Source organism: Pseudochaenichthys georgianus, chromosome 4 (assembly GCF_902827115.2).
Source record: "Pseudochaenichthys georgianus chromosome 4, fPseGeo1.2, whole genome shotgun sequence".
NCBI lineage: Eukaryota > Metazoa > Chordata > Actinopteri > Perciformes > Channichthyidae > Pseudochaenichthys > Pseudochaenichthys georgianus.
In genome coordinates, this window is record NC_047506.1 from 4,217,576 (window position 1) to 4,238,508 (window position 20,933).

The window sequence follows — 20,933 nt, forward strand, 5'->3', positions numbered from 1 at the left end:
GTGTGTGTATGTGAGTGTGTTTGTTTACGCACAAGTGACCCATCCCTCCCTCCCTCCCTCCCTCCCTTCCCCCTTCCTACACCTCCTCTTCTCTAGATTAACCGGATCAGTTTTGGGTTTCAGGATCCCCTATGCTGGCTGCTCTCACACACACACACACACACACACACACACACACACACACACACACACACACACACACACACACACACACACACACACACACACACACACACACACACACACACACACACACACACACACACACACACACACACACACACACACACACACACACACACACACACACACACACACGACAACACTGGCGGTTAGCGTTTCTTGGCCCGTGTGACGCACTATTGGACCCCTAACAGTCTGGGCTGCCATCTGTCACAATACAGGAGAGACCAGACACACACTCCAATAACAAATGTTAGCTCTGGTGTACATACGGCACGACTTGATGATGCCTCCATCTTTGTAAACACTGCAGAAGGATCCACATTTATTCACCGACATAACTTATGGCTTTATTTAAGGCTAGGAGACGAGGAGGAAATCCAGATTCTTTCCAAATAAAAAACCATACATAACATATACTATTTGTGATTTCACAGAATAATTACACAGTGAGTTTTTAAAAACGGTAACCTGGATATGTTTACTAAGAAGGTAAATAATATAACAGAAAGCTCAGGGAAATACAGAAAATGACATACATATGTTACAATTGAATAAACAGTATACTGTATGTGCACATTTCTGCTTCACTTCTGTTGTTTGCATAAATATCTTTTTAAAATTACTTTTGTTTTGCATATTCCCACAAAATTATTCTTAATTTTCTATAAATATTCTCACTTTAGTTTCTTACTTTTCTATAAATATAAATATATACAGTATTTTTTTTTATACAATGTTTTATGTGTTTACGTTTGTATTCTATTTTCCTTCTTTATTTTATTCTTAAATAGAGCAACTGTCACTTAACCCAATTTCTTCCGGAATAAATAAAGTAATCTGATTGTTAGAATTCACTGTAATGCATGACACTAATACAATATCACACAATCCAAGATCTACCCAGCCTCATATCACAGTAAGATATCGCTATATCTTTCAGTTTCACCTTCAACTGTCTCCTATTAATTCTAATAAGCGGGAACTGGTTTGATCCCAGCTTTCCAAACTCTATCCCGACAGGCAGAGCTCAGCACACATTTCTCCTTTTGCCCGAGGAGCTTTTATTCTCTATATTTCATTTCCTTTTTGCTCATAAGAAGTATTACCTCTCCTGGCTCCAAGAAGCTCATTTGAAAACAGGAGCAATTGGAGAATCAAAAGTAAGGCATTTTCTGGCCAACAGATAAAAGAATATCAAATCTCTCATCGAAGAAGACGCCATGTCGACACCAACGGCCGCGGCTCTTGTGTAATCCTGATCTGATCTGTGACTACGGGCTTTGTTACATGACTTATTGCTGCTGATGTAACCCGCCAGCAGCACTTCATCCGTGTGCATCCGCATGGGTTTGTGTCTGTGGTTCGTGGCAGCAGATGGTGGCGGCAGTTTTACCACTGACGGATGGACGGGATGGAGAGACAGCGCTGTGTTCAGGCTCTTCCTCCCATCCCGTGTGTCAGACGGATGAATGGCCGTCTATCGCTCTCAGTCAGCAGCTCTTCCATCATGCGTCTCCCTGCTCGTTCTTCCGCTCCTCTGTAAAGACGTCAGACTTGTCTATTACTCCTTTCATCCCTCAGCAGGAAAGGTGTACAAATCCTGCTTTTAAAAGTAGAAAAAGGATCGGCAACAGAATATACTCAGAGCACCCAAAGTAACAGCACTTATGCATTATGGCACATTTCAGAATCGTATATATAGATATTCATTAAGGGATTATTATTATTATTGATGACGGCTAATAAAGGTGGAGCTAATCTGTAAGGTCTGGGAGGTCACGAAGAACATTTACTCAAGTACTTAAGTACAATTTTGAGGTACTTTACTTCTTTACTTGAGTATTTCCATGTTATGCTTTATACTTCTACTCGACTACATTTAAAGGGAAATAATGTACGACTTTTAATACTTTGAGTTTATTCTGATGCCAATACTTTTGTACTTTTAAATGCAGAATTTCTACTTGTAACAGAGTATTTTACAATTAAGTATTGCTACTTTTACTTTAATAAAGGATCGGAGTACTTCTTCAACAATTGAGGTCCACAAAATCGAATTTCTCTTGACTAGTATTTTGCGCCACTAAACTGCAAAGACACAAAATGCAGCTTACACACGGGCTGGGATCAAATTAGTCAACAATATAAATGATGGTTAGGAAGTACCTAACTTTAAAATGAATTTCTGTCGGATGAGTATCTATCCCCCCCCCTCCTCCTCATCAATCCATCCCTCCATCCCACGTTTCCCTGTGTAGCTCTAAATCTGCACAGAGTGTGTTTGTCAATGGCTGTGTGGGCGTGTGTGTGTATCTGCGTGTGCCAGATCACTATCTACCCTCCCCCTCCCCTCGCCCACTTAGTGTGTGTGGTGCGAATCAAGGTCAGTGGGGATCTGTTGGCAAACCCCCCATCCCATCTAACCCCTCCCTCTCTGCCGCTCACACACACACACACACACACACACACACACACACACACACACACACACACACACACACACACACACACACACACACACACACACACACACACACACACACACACACACACACACACACACACCACACACACACACACACACACACACACACACAACACACACACACACACACACACACACACACACACACGGTTTGTGTGTGTTTTGCCCATCTAGATGTCCCGCTCCTCCTACTTCGGCTCAGTTTAGCTCGGCTCAGCTCGGCCCCCTGGATTAATTACTGGGGAACCCACCGCGTCCCTGACCTCCACCGCCGGACTAATTGAAATCTAATTGAATTGTGCTTGTCTAGACTAATGAAGCCCCGCCACTGAAACCACCAATCTCTTCGCCGTATAGCTGCACCGTGCCGACGTATGGGTGGAGCGATGGATATAGAGCTCGGGTTACTTGCATGCTGGATGAATGTTTGATGGTTTTATCACAGGTGTTGTTAAGTTTAAAGTTAGGAACATACACACATACATCCCAACCAGCATTTCTATTTTCGACAAATCCCAGCCTATGCGAATAAGCTGTGTTTAGTGTCTTTGCTGTTTAGGGGCGCCCAACACTGGTCAGAGGAAACACATTTCAAAATAAAAGTGCAGAGGATACGGGATAAACTAAATCACACACACACACACACACACACACACACACACACACACACACACCACACACACACACACACACACACACACACACACACACACACACACACACTCTAAATCAAACTGAATATTAATAGCAGTATTTTATCCCAGATGTTTTACAAACGGAAACACCTGATTGGTGCATATGTACGTAAGCTACTAGTTAGTCCTTCTTACATGATTCCTCGGTGTTGCATCTTTTGGCACACACCTGCATAAACACGATACCATTTGAAAAAAATCCTCTACTCAAGCTCAGGGTTATTTACTTGCTGCATCGGTGTGTAATTTAGGTTGTACATGTTTGTATGGAGGGAAACTTACTCTCCCACAATCTTGGCCATGTCCTCAGCTGAGAGTCTTATCATACAGTGTGTGCAGGGTCTACAGAGGGGGGGGGGGGTGTTGATGAAAAGTACCTGCCTTTGCACTAAAAGCGTCAGAGGGAGGTTGGATCCTAGCGGGGAGCTCAATCCTCCTGCTGAGGTCGATCACTGACAGGTGAGGGGAAGTGGCAGGGACACCTGGCAGGCTGCGTCCTCCCCACTGTGCAGGGGAAATTAGCCAAAGCAGTTTATGGACCGGAAGAATCTTCTTGCATAGAAATCTCCACAACCACTTCTGTTTACTCTGGATCTTCCTGGCTACAAACGGAAGCCCTGTTGCCAAAAATAAACAACTACAGGCACACAAACCGGCGCCCGTGCTTATTGTTTCAGGAAGAACATCGAGGAGCTATGAAGCAAATTGTGAAGCTGTGTGCGAAAGATGGCACCAGTGTTTGTACTGACTTAGGAAACGGTCCTATTTTAACATGAATAAAACCATGGTTACCACGTTTTATCGAGTCAGTTCTGTTCTGTTCGTTAATGTCAGGGTTTGGTAACGTGTCTTTGAGGAGCAGAAACTCTCGCACTCAGGTTATAAAGCGGTCGAGCAGGCTGATTGCCGAGCTCCAGCTAAACCTGAAGACCCTTTACCTCAGACAGTTACAGCGGTTATACAGCTTTATATTGGACAATAACTCCCCCCCCCTTCTGACACAATGAACACGAACCTGAAGGAGAGCAGCTGTAGAAAGCACTTTATGGGAGAGGAGGTGGAGGTGGAGGAGGAGGAGGAGGGGGGGTGGAGGTCAACCCCAGGGAGGTGTTTGTTTTGCTGGGTCTTCTTTAGCTTTTAGCAGGTGAGAGACGGAGCCGTGATTCCCTATAAGTTATTCATTTGACGCTTCCTCCCTTCCCGGCTCTTTGTAGGCTGGAATACATTAGCAGAGGGGAGAGGGGAGAGGATGCTAATGTGGAAGAGAGGACGAGGATAGGAGAGGAAGAAAGGGAGAGGAGGGAAGGAGGCAGAGTCATTAGAGGAGGGGAACAGAGGGGGGAGAGGACGCAGCTTTATGATGTGTGGGAAGGACAGTGACCTTCCCTCTCACTTTCATCGTGGCTTCTCTCTCCTCTTGCCTTTCTCCCTAACACACACACACACACACACACACGAGTTTCAGTTTTTAATTATGTCGTTCTTCTTCTTCTTCTTCTTCTTCTTCCTGCTCAGGTTCCTTTACAACCCGGCCAGTCTTTCAAATTCACCGTCCTGGAGACCCTGGACCGTATCAAGGAGGAATTCCAGTTCCTCCAGGCGCAGTATCACAGGTACACACACACACACACACACACACACACACACACACACACACACACACACACACACACACACACACACACACACACACACACACACACACACACACACACACACACACACACACACACACACACACACACACACACACACACACTATATTATAATACACACATGACATAAATAGTATCACATCCTCTTTGTCAATCGTTAGCACTTTACAGTTCCCTCATCACAAAGCAGTGGCTGGTATAAAGAATCGTTTTTTCACTTTCTTTATATCATATAATATGCAGTTGAAACGCATTTCAAAGTGCTTTGTGTGTACTATATCACACTTGGATGAGATGGATTGAAAAAGCAAACTGACATGACATGCAACACTTTATCAGGACCCTTTTGGGCTCACTGACAGTACTCTTATATACACTCACCAATGAACACATGACGAATACAACTAGACACAGAAGGACTCGTGAAGCTGACCTCACATGGACGTGTGATGAATTGCAGAGGGGAATACAACACACACCCTGCTGGCATTTTCTTCCATGAAGGTGATGTCTTTCAGTGTCACAGTAATAGGTAGCCTGAGAATATTTGGTAGGTATCCTTACACAGCATTAAACTCGGTTTGACCTCTGCAATATCCCGTGGAAATTATAATTCACTTCAGTGGATTTAAATACACCATTTAATCCACGTGTGTCCTTCCTCCGTCCTTGTGCAGCCTGAAACTGGAGTGTGAGAAGCTGGCCAGTGAGAAGACGGAGATGCAGAGGCACTACATCATGGTGAGTCCAATCAGACCTTTACCACAGCTGTATTTGGAATTTCTTTTGTGTCTGGGCCAATCAGAACCTCTGAGCAGAGTCTGATGGGTTCTTACATAGGAGTTGCAATCAGGGGAATTGGTCTGCGCTTAGCTTTTTTGCTGCATTTAGTGTATATTTTGTGTCATTCCTTTTACTCCCAAGATACATTTTCTCTTCTCTGCCTTAACTTCTTGTTCCGTTCACATCAATACGCTGTTTAGAAAAACAAACAACCCCAAGGCAATAGAGATTTGGAGCATTATAAAATACCCAAAACAGATTTTAACATTTGAGTCATATTGAACTGACATCCACAACTTTGAGAAAACACTATTATATTTAAAGGGGCCTTATTATGAAAACTTTATTACAGACTCAGGGTCTAGATAAAAGACAAGACATTACATATAATAAATTACATACATAGCATAGAAAGAATTCATAGTTTAAGAATAATTTAAACCTACGAAGAGACAACTATACCAATGTCTCCACAGCTGCGATCGGTAGCGTGTAGTACTATGTAGTACCTTATGTTCGATAAGGCCAAGAGGATTTCATTATCAGAGTCATTAAGCCGGCAAATACATTTATACATAAGATTTCTAAAAAACAGCTTGTAGAGTATTGACTCCTGCAGCCACAAACATTTCACCTGCACTAGACCATATATATACCATATGCTTTTTGGGGTTTTCCTTTTCCTGTAGTGTGATATATGCCTCCATTGTACTTACTTCTGGAACATAATGACATCACTATGTAACACTCCCGCTTCTATTGGCTAGCGCTCCAACACATTGTACGTGATAGGCTAATCATCCCTAAGCGGTTGACCAATCACAACAGAGCCGGCCAGCTAACCAATCAGAGCAGACAGGGCTCTGGTTTCAGACAGAGGGTGGATAGACGTGCTGCAGCACAGCCAGTATGAGGAAAATAAAGAGCTTTTTGAACATTAAAGCGCGGAGACACGTCACCATAGAGACACACAATACAAATGTGAAACCTGAAAATGAGCATAATAGGGCGCTTTAATAACTGATCATTATCTTCTTTGAAAAACATGTTATTTTGTATTTGTATACACATTTGAATATGTGTAATAGCATATAATTTAACATTTCCACAAGTTGCACAAACCACTACTGAGCTAGTATTTAGTTTCTCCGTCTGTGTTTCTTCACTTTGTATCTTGCTCCCTCAAACTTTCCTCTTAAACCTACTTCTTCTTTTATCCATATCCTTTTCAATTTTTCCCCTACTTCAGTCTCTGCTTGGTCTTTGTGTTTTCTCTCGTGCGCTAACAGCCCGAGCTCCCTCTGCGTCGGTGTGTCTGAGCGACTAAAGGCTCACATGTATCGTAAGCCTTCGTCTGTGGTACAAAACCAACACAGAGCCGACCAGAATACGATATGCACCATCTGCTAAGCTGCTCGCATTTCATAAACCTGGGAGAGCAGGCGGGATCAGGGCCGTAAGCTAGATAGACACACAGATGGAGAGAGAGAGGCAGACAGGCAGATATATGGACACACAGACTGAGTGTGAGAGAGAGAGGCAGGCAAACGGATAAAGAAGCACACACACACAGACAGACAGACAGACAGACAGACAGACAGACAGACAGACAGACAGACAGACAGACAGACAGACAGACAGACAGACAGACAGACAGACGATACACACGTCCATTCATCTTCTCACACACACACACACACACACGCTTGTTCTACTTTTCCTGTGAGGATCTACCATTAAGTTACTTTATTCCTCAGGCCCCAACTTATCCTAATTCCGGTCATGACTGACATTAAGTGCCTGATTAAATCAAAGCCTGTCAAATCACTTTGACTATATAATCAAATGCACTGTTTGATAATGTCGTAGCATTATTACTTTACAAACGGTTAAAATATTTTACGAGTGCACTTTTTTTGAACATTAAAGCATGTAAGCATGTCACAGTAAGCACAACATACAAATATGGACCTGAGGATTAGCATAATAGGGCCACTGTAATCAGGACTTGTGACCAAAGTGGGCGCTGTTTCACAAAAATGGCAAAGGTACACTTAAAAGTAGAGATGATACAAAAACTTTTTTTATAAAGTTTTACCCGCGACCTCTCACTCAAACTAATCTCAAAATAAATGTTCCCGGAATAAAACAGTTGCAACAAAACTAAATAACAACACAGCTGTTTCAAATGTTTTTAGAAGGAAACTAAGGCTGCGGCCCCACGAGGACGAATTTGGTCGTTTGCGTTACTGTTTAGTGTCATATAGACCGTTCGGCCACACGAGGACGACCGAATATGGCACTAAACGACTGAGGAAACGACAACGGGTCCCAAGGTGGATAGAAATGCATACGCCACTCTCTGGGGGGTCAAACAGCTCCGTGTGTGCGCCCTATACGGACATTTTCAGATCACTGATAGTGATTGCGCAATAGCCCCGCCTCTCCCCACCTCTTCTGCTCACCTCCGCTTACCCCGCGCCAGTGCTGAAGTGTTTCGCCACCAACAACAACAACAATGGCGGATCGCAGAGTTGCTATCGTGCTCCGGACGCTATTGACCATGCTACAGTTGTTTGTGCAACATCTACAGCAATAATGATGAGGCAATAGCCCCGCCTCTCCCCACCTCTGCTGCTCACCCCCACGTCAAAGTAAACTGCACCCTGAATTCAGATTATTTATCTTTCTCTCGCGAGTGAAGTCTAATCTGACAGGACGGAGACACGCAGCTCTGCTCACCTGCAGCTCCTCCCGCTGCAGCAAAACACACACTTCAAGTCAGATCATCACCCTTAGCTATTTTAATTACCTCTCAAACTCCCTAAACTAGTTATAAATATGTTTATTTTTTACTGTCGGCCGGGTCACTGATTACTGGATGAGCTGCTGCATGAGACAGACACTGACGCTGTCCGAAGAGAAGGAGGAAAAAGAGAGGCTCCGTGTATTTTATCATTATATTATATAGAGTCGTTATTCATTTGTTTTAAAGCTCAATAAATAACAAAGAAGACCTTTGACCGGCACTTTTATAATTTTGTCCGGAAGATTTCAACTGTAATACACGCTGACTGGCGAAAAACTCTGCCCGGTTCCCTCGGCCCCCATCGCTGCTTTTGTGGAGGAAGTTACAGCGCCACGTACAGGCTCGGCATATGTACTGCAGCTTCTCCAGCGGTTGGAGCTAAACGGAGCGGTCTCGTGTGGGCAGACACTATCCGGATAATTATTGCATGTGGACGGAAGCCGTTTGTGATTGCGTTTGCGTTAATCCTATTCGTTTAGCCGTTTTCGTCCTCGTGGGGCCGCAGCCTTATCCGACGTTCAACCAGTTGGTATGGTAACGTCGTAATGTGGTTAGAGGAAAGCCAAACATCTTTTTTTATTTGAACATTCCACCCACATTGCAACCACACCGAGCCACACTTCCTCCTCGGTTTACTTTGGACTTGCAGGTGTTACAAATTGCGAGCTTTCTGACTTCTTCACTTGTGCTGAAGAACTTCAACACCGACGACATGATGACAAGTGTGTGTGTGAAGGTCTGAAGCGCACTGTGTGCTGCAGCTGCCTCAGTGTTGTTGCGTGTCGTGCGTGTGTGTTTTTGTGCCACTGTGTGTGCTGCTCAACATGAAATCATCATGCAAATATGAGACTGGCGGGTGCATCTCTACTTGTCGAATTCAAAATCTCAAAAAGCCAGGTTTCTTTTTGGGATTGTAAACTACACACACCTTCAACTGGTCCTTTTCAAAACAGAATGACTAGTCAAACCAACCTATCTTTAAAAAAAAAAAAAAGCACATAATGATACAGAGCAGAACACACACAAATAAAAGCCTTCCAAAAAACCATAGCTATATCAAAAACACCCATATTTAGTCATATGCAGAGCAGCTGCAGTGTAGTTATGGCAATGAAAAGCTCAAGTCATATAGTGCAAGAAAGACACAGAACAGAAAGAAAATAGTGCAAGAGAATGTTGCAATTGACCAGTGTGCAGCTCAATGTGTAAGAAGTGCACTATTTACATGTAAAATAGAATAAAATTAGCACGTACCTAAAGTCAGACACTCCCCATTTTAGCAGTGGTTTCACACGACTACAGTGCAGCAGGGCAACAATGAGAACAGACTCACATCCACCTTCTTCGCATGCAACTGTATCTTTCCTTGGACAGAGGCTACGGAAGACATTTGATCAAACTTTGTGCATATTAAATGTCATGCCCTTTGAGTCCCCTGCACTGTTGGTACACTAAAGAGTAAGAGATAAGCACGAGAGCGTCTTCTTAGGTTGTGTGTAAGTTCATGTCGCTTCAGGTGCAGATGCCACATCCATATACTGCATGTTAGCATAGCAGGCGGTTAGCACCCCAGGCTGTATTATTTGAACTGGGGCTCACTGTGGTGTAGTGGACGGCTTACACAGTGCTATGCAGCTTCATCGGCATGGCTCAGAAATGAGAGGAAGAGAAAAATGGAGAGAAAAAGAGATAGAGGAGGGAAAGAGAGGCTCAAAGGGAAAGATAGCTTGAGAGGGAAAAAGGCTCAGAGAGTGTCAGACAGAAAGAAAAACAGGGAGCAGCTGAGGTAGGGAAAGATACAAAGGGACGCAGAGATAAAGAGAATGGAATAGGGGAGGGAGGGAGTGATAGAGGAGATATGGAGGGATAGAGAGGGGAAAGGAAAAGCTGAAAAGGAATAAGAGAGACGAAATGAGAAAGAGAAGATACCAAGGGACAGAAGAGAGGAGAGACGGAGCGTGAAAAAATATGCTGTGAAAGGATGAAATGGAGAGAGAGAAAGGAGACTATATGCAACACAGAGCGAGAGAAAGAGATAGTGATGTGTTTGTGTGGGGGGGCGTGAAATGAAAGAAAGAGAGAGAGTGAGAGGGGAAGAGAGAGCGGGTGCACGCACAGACACGTAAATAATGTGAAGCAACAACGGACTGGCTGCGCCCACAGAGGAGATAACCCAGAAGGCTATATTTAGCTTGTTAGGCCTGTCATCCACACTCAGGCCTGTTTCCACACGGCACTGCCTCCACTGCTCAGTTCAGCCTGTTTAATATACAGGGGTCAGGGTTTGGAAAGTAGGGAGGTGGGGAAACAGGGTAATTAAAGCTAATGCATGCGGATGTGAAAGCTGAAACACCCAAGACGATGTCAGGGTGTCCGCGGGGTCTTACAAAAGTATTACAAGTTGATAAATCAATTTAGCGAAAATGAAGGCTATTAAAAAGTATTAAACGGCATTTTCCAAGGTGTTACATTTTGTAGCTTGTTTTCAATACGTATATAAATTGTCCAGAGAGGTTGTGTTCCACAGTCTGCCTGAATGTAGTCATGGCGTAGGTGTGTAGTGTGATTCTGTGTAGTTTATTGATGGCATCCCGTTGGGTTTGACGTCATCTGAACAGGACATCGCTCGCTCACTGCTTGATAGCGCTCGAAAGCTCCGTTTACGCCGGTTGTTAAACAGCATCGTTATGGGGAAATGCAAGTCTGCGTCCAAATGGTTGGAAGATAAGGAGGAAGGACAAGCAATACTGAATATAGTAAATGTGAGGTAAAGTGTGTCGCCAAGGTAACCGGTTAGAACTCCAAGTGGCGATGAGGTCTTAACATGTACGGGAAGGGTCTTAAAAAAGGCCTTAAAAGGTCTTACATTTGACTTCAGGATTCCTGCACATACCCCATATATGATTTAGAAAACTTGTATTTGCTCTGTAAGGTGGCAATCTTTTAACTAGATTTTTCATTGTTATGGTGTTGTTGTATAGAGTGGTGGCGTATTTTTCTCGGTTGACCCGAAAGTTAGCATCTTCGTATATCATATATTTAGCTGATAATAAGCTTTGTGGCACCACTTTGTGTTTTCTTAACGAACTACATCACAGTCCCATTTCTGCGCATCACCACGGCTAAGCTAACGGCGGACTTGTGTCAGCGTGATGAAGTTTGTAGTTTATTAAGTCACTTGTTAGCAATTGCTGCTTGTATGACATGTAGAAGCTTTGGACATTCACAAGTGGGATATTTACTGATGTGATGTCCTAGATCAAAATCATTTCAGGCTTCTAAACACAAACACGTTCAAAAAACGTTTACTTTTCAGCATAGGAACTAGAAGTGGTAAAATGCAACGTATTTATCTAGGTTAAGGACTCCAGTTTCGTACAGACAGTCCATCTTGTTCTCATTCGACCACCCCTGTTGTTTTCTAACCTTAATCAAGAAGACATTTGAACCCAAAACAAAATGTCTCCACCATCCTGAGCTTTATTCTTACTTAACCCCAACTATAGTGCAGCACATTGGGAGGACATCAGACCCGAACCAGAACTCGCTTGTACATGTCGTCCTGGAAGGCATTTTCCGATGATGCGTTTGCTGTTTTACTTGGAAGACTTGTTGCATTTGGCACTGTCTTTATCTTTGTATTTTCCCTTAGAGAAAGTGCGAGAAAGGTGCCAATGTTGTCAGATCATCAGCCCAGACTTGTCACAAATAAACCATGACTGCTGTAGGCGTGTGATTTCCTCAGGGGCAAATAACCTGAAAATCTAGACCTGAAAGACTGTCTTTATGTTGAATAGTTTTGCACCTTTTTGAGAGGATGTGACTCAAACTTAGCAAAGTGCAAAAGGCTGAAGCAAGCCAAGTATCGGTAGGTGTTAGTTTAGTTTTCTCCTGTAAACTTTTCCTCTCTGAAAGTTTGTTTTCCTCACTACTTTAATTATATAGCTGGCAATGAGTTGGTTTTACACATTTCATGCTTGGAGAGATGATGCCATAACCTTCTCAGTGTTGCTGCAGTAAAACAGCAGAGGCAGGTTTAGAGATGGTGTGTTTGGCAGTCTCTGTATCTTTTTGGATGGAATATATGTTTTATGTTGGCTTCTGTTCTAGACTGACTCATTGTCTTTGTCGATGTGGAGAGACATTGGCACAGTGTAACTTTAGTGATAGCTGCACACACACAAACATCGAGTCACACACACACCGCGAGTGTCTGTAGGCGTCTTGCTGTTCTCCTCCTGTTGTATTTATAATTCATGGCTCTCCGATTTCACTGCTCCCCTGGAATTCCTCTGTGTATTTTTAAATAAGGTTGCATTGCAGCCCCGGTTAATCATGGGGGGGGGGGCGAAGACGTGTCGGTCACATGCTTCGACACAAAGTGCAAACGAGTCTCCCGCCTGCAGAGCGGCACTCACCCCTGCTGGCCTTTAAGGTTGAACACTGCAAAGCGCAGATACAGAAAGCACGAGGCTCAACGGAGTGTGAAGGAAGAGGAGATACAAACGCTGTCTTGCATCATGAATCCACAAAAGATAACATTTTGATCTAATAACACCTTTCATGTCAACCTCTTATCTCCTTTGTTTACCCCACTACCTAGATGTAGTAAACCTTAAAATGGGGTAACCTTGAGAATGGCCTTGTTGTTGAGTTAATTCCTCTCTACGAGTATACACTAATTATACATTATATTAAAAGGGGCTCTATTATGCTTTTGGGGGTTTTCCCTTTCCTGTAGTGTGTTATATACTGTAGGTTAGTGTGCATGTAAATGGTCTGCAAAGGTTAATATCCCAAAGTTTCCTCCACAGGGAGTTTCTCTCCACAACACACCCCTGCCTTCGGACACTCCTATTGGTTAGCGCACCATGCAAGGTAAAGAGATAGAAAATAAGAGACAGTAATGGTGATGCTATGTCTTGCTTTTAATAAGATGTGTGGAGTCACTTTACTCATCTGAGTCATCTTTAGATAAACCTTCAGTGTTATAAGACATCCGTTTCCAGTCTCCAGCATCCTGAAGGTAATTGCTTCAAGAACTTCTTTCACACTTACTGCATGCTGTTTACATGAGAACGCAAACGGTTGTATTTGCTACTTTTCTCTTTCGTATAGCCCGTTCGTTCACACGAGGCCGTAACGGAAACGCGGAGACGGACCCCGCAAACGATAACGGGTCCCAAGGTGGATAGATCTGCGGACGGAACGCTCTGGGGCGGCAAACGGCTCAGTGATTACACCTATACGATCATTTCCTGATAACGATGAAACCATAGCCTCTCCCCACCTCTGCTGCTCACTGCTGTAGCATGGTCAGTAGCTACTGCTACCGCTACTGACCATGCTACCGATGTTAGTGCAAAATCTACAGCTCCTCTACCACAACCATCAGCAACAAGTGGACATGCTGATTTACATGAACTACATGTTGCTAAATCCACCGCGGGGCATAAACAGAAGGGCAACCATGGCAACCATGCTCGGGGGTCTTCTTCGCTGCTTTTGGTGTATTTTGTGGCAGAAGTACAGCGCCACTTACAGGCCCGGCATATGTACTACAGCGTCTCCAGCGCTTTTGAGCGGTCTTGTGTGAACGGAATACTTTTTAGTAGGGGTGTAACGGTACACGTACCCGTACCGAAATTATTCGGTACGGGCCCTTCGGTTCGGTACACGTGTGTACCGAAGTGTACCGAACGCATATAACGTTAAACGTAAAAAAATGAGAACGTGAACAACTTCTTGGAAGCATTCTCAGGTGCTGCGTCGCAGCATTCAGAGTAATTTGCTCCCATTGTGTTCAACGCGTCAGAGAGCGAGCAAGTCATTTCATTGGACGAGCTGGTCAGAGGGATGCGTTCAAATGTTGTCAGTAATTTGAGGAACTGTCGAAATGGCGAACGCAGATAAAGTTGAGCTCGAAAATCCTCCAGCATCATTGAAGTCTCCGGTTTGGGAACATTTTGGTTTCGCAGTTACGAACAAGGATGACGGACAAAGACAGGTGGACCGAACCAACGCTGTTTGTCGCCATTGTTCAACTACAATTGGTTACGCGGCTGGCAATACATCAAACTTGCACACTCATTTGAAAAGGCATCACCCAAACGTGAATATCACCGGTACCAAAAGACTGAAGTGCAAACCCAACTCCCGCTAGCATTTAAGCCTCCACCACTCGCAGAAACTTCAGACCGAGCCAAAGCTATTACAAACGGCAAATATCCTTATGTTGCCATGTTAGCAAAGCGCTACCTGGCTGTATCTGCTACCTCTGTCCCTAGCGAGAGGGTTTTCTCCACAGCAGGAGACATTGCTAGTGCCAGCAGATCTGCCCTTTCGGCAAGCAATGTGGACAAGTTCATCTTTCTTTCAAACAACATGAAAATACAATGACAAGCAAGTCATTATGTCTAACTGGCTGCTTAGGTGCTAGTACAGTACAGTTCAAATACAGATTATTTCAGTTAATCGAAAAGCTGCACCTTAATGTTTATGTTATTATATTTTATATTTATTTGAGTGAATATTCATAGTTTAATAATAATTAAAAACCCAAAACTAATAGTTTATGTTTTGTGAGTACTAGTACAGTAAAGTTCAAATACAGATTATTTCAGTTCATCGAAATGCTGCACCTTAATGTTTATTTTATTATATTTTGTATTTATTTGAGTGAATACATTATTCACAGTTTAATAATAATTTAAAAAAAATATGTTATGTTTTGTGATAATGTTTTTTGCTGTACCGAAAACGTACCGAACCGAACCGTGACCTAAAAACCGAGGTACGTACCGAACCGAAATGTTTGTGAACCGTTACACCCCTACTTTTTAGATATCGTATTCGTTTCGTATGCGTTTAAGTGTAAATGGGGTCTTAAAGTCACATTAGGTATGTGGTGGTTCAGTTGCACCCCTAGTCTTCTTTTTTTTCCGAACTAGAATTGGGCAATGTGAAAAATATATACTGTGCAATGTTTCAATTGGTAGATATTTTAACAATGCTGTTCCTACCGCAGTAGTTTTTCACACCTCGTAATTGTCGCATGCTTTTTCATATCGCTTTGTCAAATCTATACAAGGAAGAGCTCTGTTTATATTACTACAGACATTTGAACCAATTGAACAGTTTATTAATAACACGTGGGGAAATAAAATAACCCTTCACGATATTGCCCAACCCTACAAGTAAAAAATGTCTTTATAATCCTTTTTTCCCCTCTTGACTGTTAGCAGACTTTCTCTCATTCTGTCAAAAAACAAGAGAAAACTCTTATGGGGGAGAGGACTGTGTAAAGAAGAAATGTCTACTGGAGGGTGACAGCTCGCAGGCGGGAATCACATTAGTTGGTTTCTCCATCACTGTGTGTTTTGTGTGTGTGTGTGTGTTAAAGTGAGGCCCACAGGCGCTGCAGGGGGTCTGCTGTTAACGAACGACCATGCTGTCTGCAAGAGACAAAATATAGTTGTATCAATCTTCATGATACACAATAAAGACGGGAGGAAACACTTGTGTTACACTGAGTGTAGGCAATAATACTGTCACTTTTTATTTTACATTTTAAACTGCTGTACTGTTCAAACATGAAGAAATGTACCATCAATTATATAACCATCGCAGAAGTAATGTGTGTGTGAGTGTTTTCGATTTGACTCCATAGAGGGAATACTTAGGAATGAAGGTAAAATGGTTTGCTGCCTTTTTTATAATTAAACTGCTGTGTCATCTCTTTTTGAAAAGTGGGCATCATTCGTGGACAGTAAATGACTGACATATGTGATATTATGCAAACATCCATCATGCATTATAAGTGCCGGTGGATTTGAGGAATAGTTCATGATTCAAACCTGATACAAACACGTTAAATGAGCAACACACAGACTGAACTAGACTAAGCTCCTGCCATCAGTGACTATGACATACTTCCTGTTTTTGCTTTGTGATAATTGTATCAATGAGTTTTACTTTAAGTCTCCAGTTGAAATTGTGACCGCTTATCAACTTTATTTGAATATAACTTGGTAACCTCAACATAATCGTACCACTTAATATTACAACATAAGAAATAAGGCCTAGTTCTCTTCTTTCTTCTTCTCACTGTCATTTAAAACAATTTGTCATTGGTCAACAAAGTAATCTAACAGAGTAGCACAACAACTGATTGTGTTGATTGATTTATAATAATATATCGATTTTAGTTAATTCAATTCAAATGCCTATTATACTTTTTATTTTTATATTTAAACTTTATTTAACCAGATCATGGCTGCAGTGTTTTGTCTCATGCCTGCCATGCGGATATTTGTTGGGACAGTGTGTGTGTTAGGGCTGCACGATATTGAAAAAAACTGACATCGCGATTTCCCCCCCCCCTGCTGTATATATTGCGTTTTTTTTAACCTGTTAAGCCCCAAAGTCCCGGCGGGTACTTTACTTTTTTTTTCACGACACTGTGTCTCAGGGGATATTAATATTTAAGAACCTATTAATGTGTTATACCAGATTAACGGAAATAATCTTAGCTAGATTATTTCTAGTTTGTATCAAAATTGTTTTGATACAAACAATTTTTACCAAAACAAAACACAAGTCTTATAAGAAGCATCTAAATGACCCCTGAGCGAAAAATGCTAACGCACTTTGGCACAGAACTCAAAATAAAAGTACCCTTATTACTTATCGTAGCTGCACATACAAGATATCCGATTAAAGCTGAGGTTCCACAGATTATTTAGGTATATAGTATCATTACTGAGTGATCTGAACTCGGACAGGGGAAGCAAACACAGACATCACAACACGTACCTTTACATAGCTTCTCGGGGAGATGTCTCACCATAGCTGTCAATCTGATCAAAAGACGTGTTCATTAAAACGAGAAAAAACGCGGCTGAATCGGTTAATCCATAGGTTGATAATGTATCTGTGGCTTTGAAACAATTGTTTATAATCCATAATTCCATTTTTATGTAAAAATCGCAGAGCAAAAGTTAGCTGCTAATGGTAGCCACCAGAGGGGCTGCTGCTTCCGGTCTTGGCTATGCGGCAGTCCAGCGCAGTATAACCATGGATGTATAATAAGAACAGGTGTTCATACTGGGTTGTTTATTTAGTTTAAAAAAATTTATCCAACGAGTTACAGACCACTCTTTCCCCATGTAAGTCAATGGGAAAAAGTGTTTCCGGGCCCAGCAACCTAAAGGACGTGTAGTACCGCCGTTTGGCCACAACGAATATTCTCATCAGACTCCGGCGCACTTCCTGGGGGCTTGAGTATAACACACACACATTACCAAATAAGGAGTGAGAGTGACGCGTAGCCAAAACCGGAAGCTGCATACACTCTGGTAGCTACCATTAGCAGCTAACTGTTGTGCTCCGATTTTTACATAAAAATGGAATTATGGATTATAAACAATTGCTTCAAAGCCACATATACATTATCAACCTATGGATCAACCGATTCAGCAGCGTATTTTCTCGTTGTAATGCCATTGAACACGTCTTTTGATCAGATTGACAGCTACGGTGAGACGATCTCCCGTAAAAGCTCCGTAAAAGGTACGTGTTGTGATGTCTGTGTTTGCTTCCCCTGTTGCGAGATCGGATCGCTTAGATACTAGGGGTCGACCGATTATCGGCCAGGCCGATTATCGGGGCCGATATTCATCAATTGACCGATTATCGGTATCGGCCTTTTTTTTTATAAAATTGCCGATAGCACTTTGGCTCTGATGCGGCCGTTTCTCTGTCTGCAGTCACCACTCTCTGTACACGAGCAATGTCCCGCCCACAGCGCTATCTGATAGGCTATTACTGAAGTGTCAATCAACACTGAAGATTTTCCGGGCGGGAGCCAGCCATAGAGGCGGGACCTTCTCAGATTACAGGCAGGTGCGAAGAACGCAGACACAGACACAGACACAGACAGAGGCAAGCAGCAGTGCTGAGCGGCAGAGCCATACATGTGTTTCGAAGGTAAATCAGTTGAAAGCCGAAGTTCAATAAACATCCCAATCCCCTATGCTGAAGTTGCAAAAACAGCACGATCTATTGATCTAATTCTATCAGCTTCCCAGTTACACAGGGACGGGGGAAGTCAGTCAGCGTGCAGCGTCTTGCAGCGGAACTGTGGTGCGGAGGGGGGGCTGCGAGTGAAGCCTCGCAGTTTTTCAGGTTGATATGTGAAGCTCATTAGCTAGCCAACATGTATTTAGCAAATGTTTAGCAAAATATTAGAAGTGAGGCTACTAGTCTAACGTTAGGTCTACTGCAATAGCCTCACTTTTAATAGTTTGCAAAACATTAGCCAGCATAGTGTTTTGCAGTTGCTAGCAGTTTATTGGGATTTTATGCTAGACAGACAGGCATTGGTTTGATATAATAAATTAAGCATTATTGTTAGTTAAGCATGTCAGCCTGCTGCCCCACTTCTTGTCTCTCTAACTCATTGCAGATGGCTGCACTAAAGAAAAGGGCACAGAGAGGAAACCAGTTGTAAGATGTTTTAAAAGTTCATTAAACATAATATAGGCTATGCTTAAATGCATTTCAAAGAAGTTGTGTTGGAGTTTGTGTTATTCTACATTTTGACACCAAGATTTTCTGATTTTACTGCAAATGTATATCGGTTCCAAATATCGGTTATCGGTCTCCTTGATTACTAATAATCGGTATCGGTATCGGCCTTGAAAAAGCCATATCGGTCGATCCCTATTAGATACTATACTTAAATAATCTGTGGAGTCTCAGCTTTAATCGGATATAATGTATGTGCAGTTTTGATAAGTAATAAGGGTATCTTTATTTTGAATTCTGTGCTAAAGTGCGTTAGCATTTAAAAAAAAATAAGAATAAAACCGCACGTCCCTGCGGTGTGAATATCGCGCATGCGCATATCGCGGTTATCGCCATGACACGGTATATCGTTCAGCCCTAGTGTGTGTGATTATGAGTGTGTGTGGTTGTACAGCCTATATCTGTGTATGTTGTCCGTTCAGTACAGCCCCTCAGGCAGAGAAGAAGTGTGTGTGTTTGCGTCTGTGTGTGTGTGTGTGTGTGTGTTTGTGTGTGTGTGTGTGTGTGTGTGTGTGTGTGTGGATTAATGCGCTGCTCTCAGCCTCTTACTTGGCTCCCAGCTCATCTGTCTGATTCGGGCTGACACACTGTGTTCTCTCCAGCTGCATTATAGTCACAAACTGCTTCAGAAAGGGGGAGGGAGGGGTCAGAAAAAGAGAGAGAAATGAAGGGGGAGAATAGAAGTAATAAGGCAAGTGAGGAGAGAGATGGGGACAGTGAGATATGGAGAGAAAAGAGTGAGCATAAGAGACAGAGATGAAAGAGAAATATGAGAGACAGAGAGGGCACGAGGGCATTGGCAGGGACGGCAGAAAAAAGTAAAACATAACAAGGACATCGGAGGAGAGGGAGAAAAGAAACCGAGAAGAAACACATCAAACACAGAAAGGGGCACTTTGTGCGAGCATGATACAAGTAATGGAGATGGAGGAGAGCTTGAATAGACAGAAGGTGCATCTCATCCACCTGTTTTCAGGCACATTAAAAAAGCAAAACAAGAAATATCGCTTTAATGTTATTTATTCTGGGCTAAGGATTGGAACAGTTTGAGGATGAGTTAAAGTCAATAGTGCTAAAGTGCAATGGAAACAGACTTAACAAATATGTGTCGCACATGAAGCATTAGACTTACTGTATATCAAGGATCTCTTTTAATGAAATACTGAAAAAAGCGTCAAATTAAAACCGTCTTCTCATCGCTGCTGACAGATCTGATGTAAACTTCCTCACATTAATCGTTGTAACAAACACAGATGTCGTATTTCCAGAGTTTCTCATCATTTCACAGCACAGCATCTTGTTGCGCCTTCGTTATCTGCAATTCGATTAGTGCTGCTTAATGTTTACCTTGATGAACCAACGGCTGATAATCACATATATGGAAACAAACATTCATTTGCCATTTATTTTGAGGATTTTCTCCTAAATTTGGATGGAAACCTGACTGGGAAAGGTAATCAGATCAGAATACTTTATTTAACCCAGAGGGGAATTAATGTTTTGTGACTATTACAGAATAAATAAAAAATACAAAAATATTTAAAATATTAATAAACAACATAAGAAGTTAAAGGTGGGGGAGGTAATCTTAGAGAAACCAGCTCGAGTGCGCTAGAATTTGAAAATCCACAGCCGGAAAAAATCTGCCACTTCCTTCCAGAGCCCCTCCTCCAACACACACGAACGCGCACATGACCAATGAGGGCACGAGATAAGTTTGTGCCCCGATGGAA

General features: G+C 42.6%; 1 protein-coding gene across 1 annotated transcript in view; it reads left to right on the forward strand.

Annotated features, from left to right (window-relative positions):
* tle2b (TLE family member 2, transcriptional corepressor b) overlaps positions 1-20,933 on the forward strand; it is a 101,507-nt gene that overhangs the window by 9,326 nt on the left and 71,248 nt on the right. The window contains exons 2-3 of the mRNA XM_034081237.2: positions 4,882-4,979; positions 5,699-5,762. Of these exons, the coding sequence (XP_033937128.1) occupies positions 4,882-4,979; positions 5,699-5,762 (162 nt within the window). The remainder of the gene's footprint in view (positions 1-4,881; positions 4,980-5,698; positions 5,763-20,933) is intronic.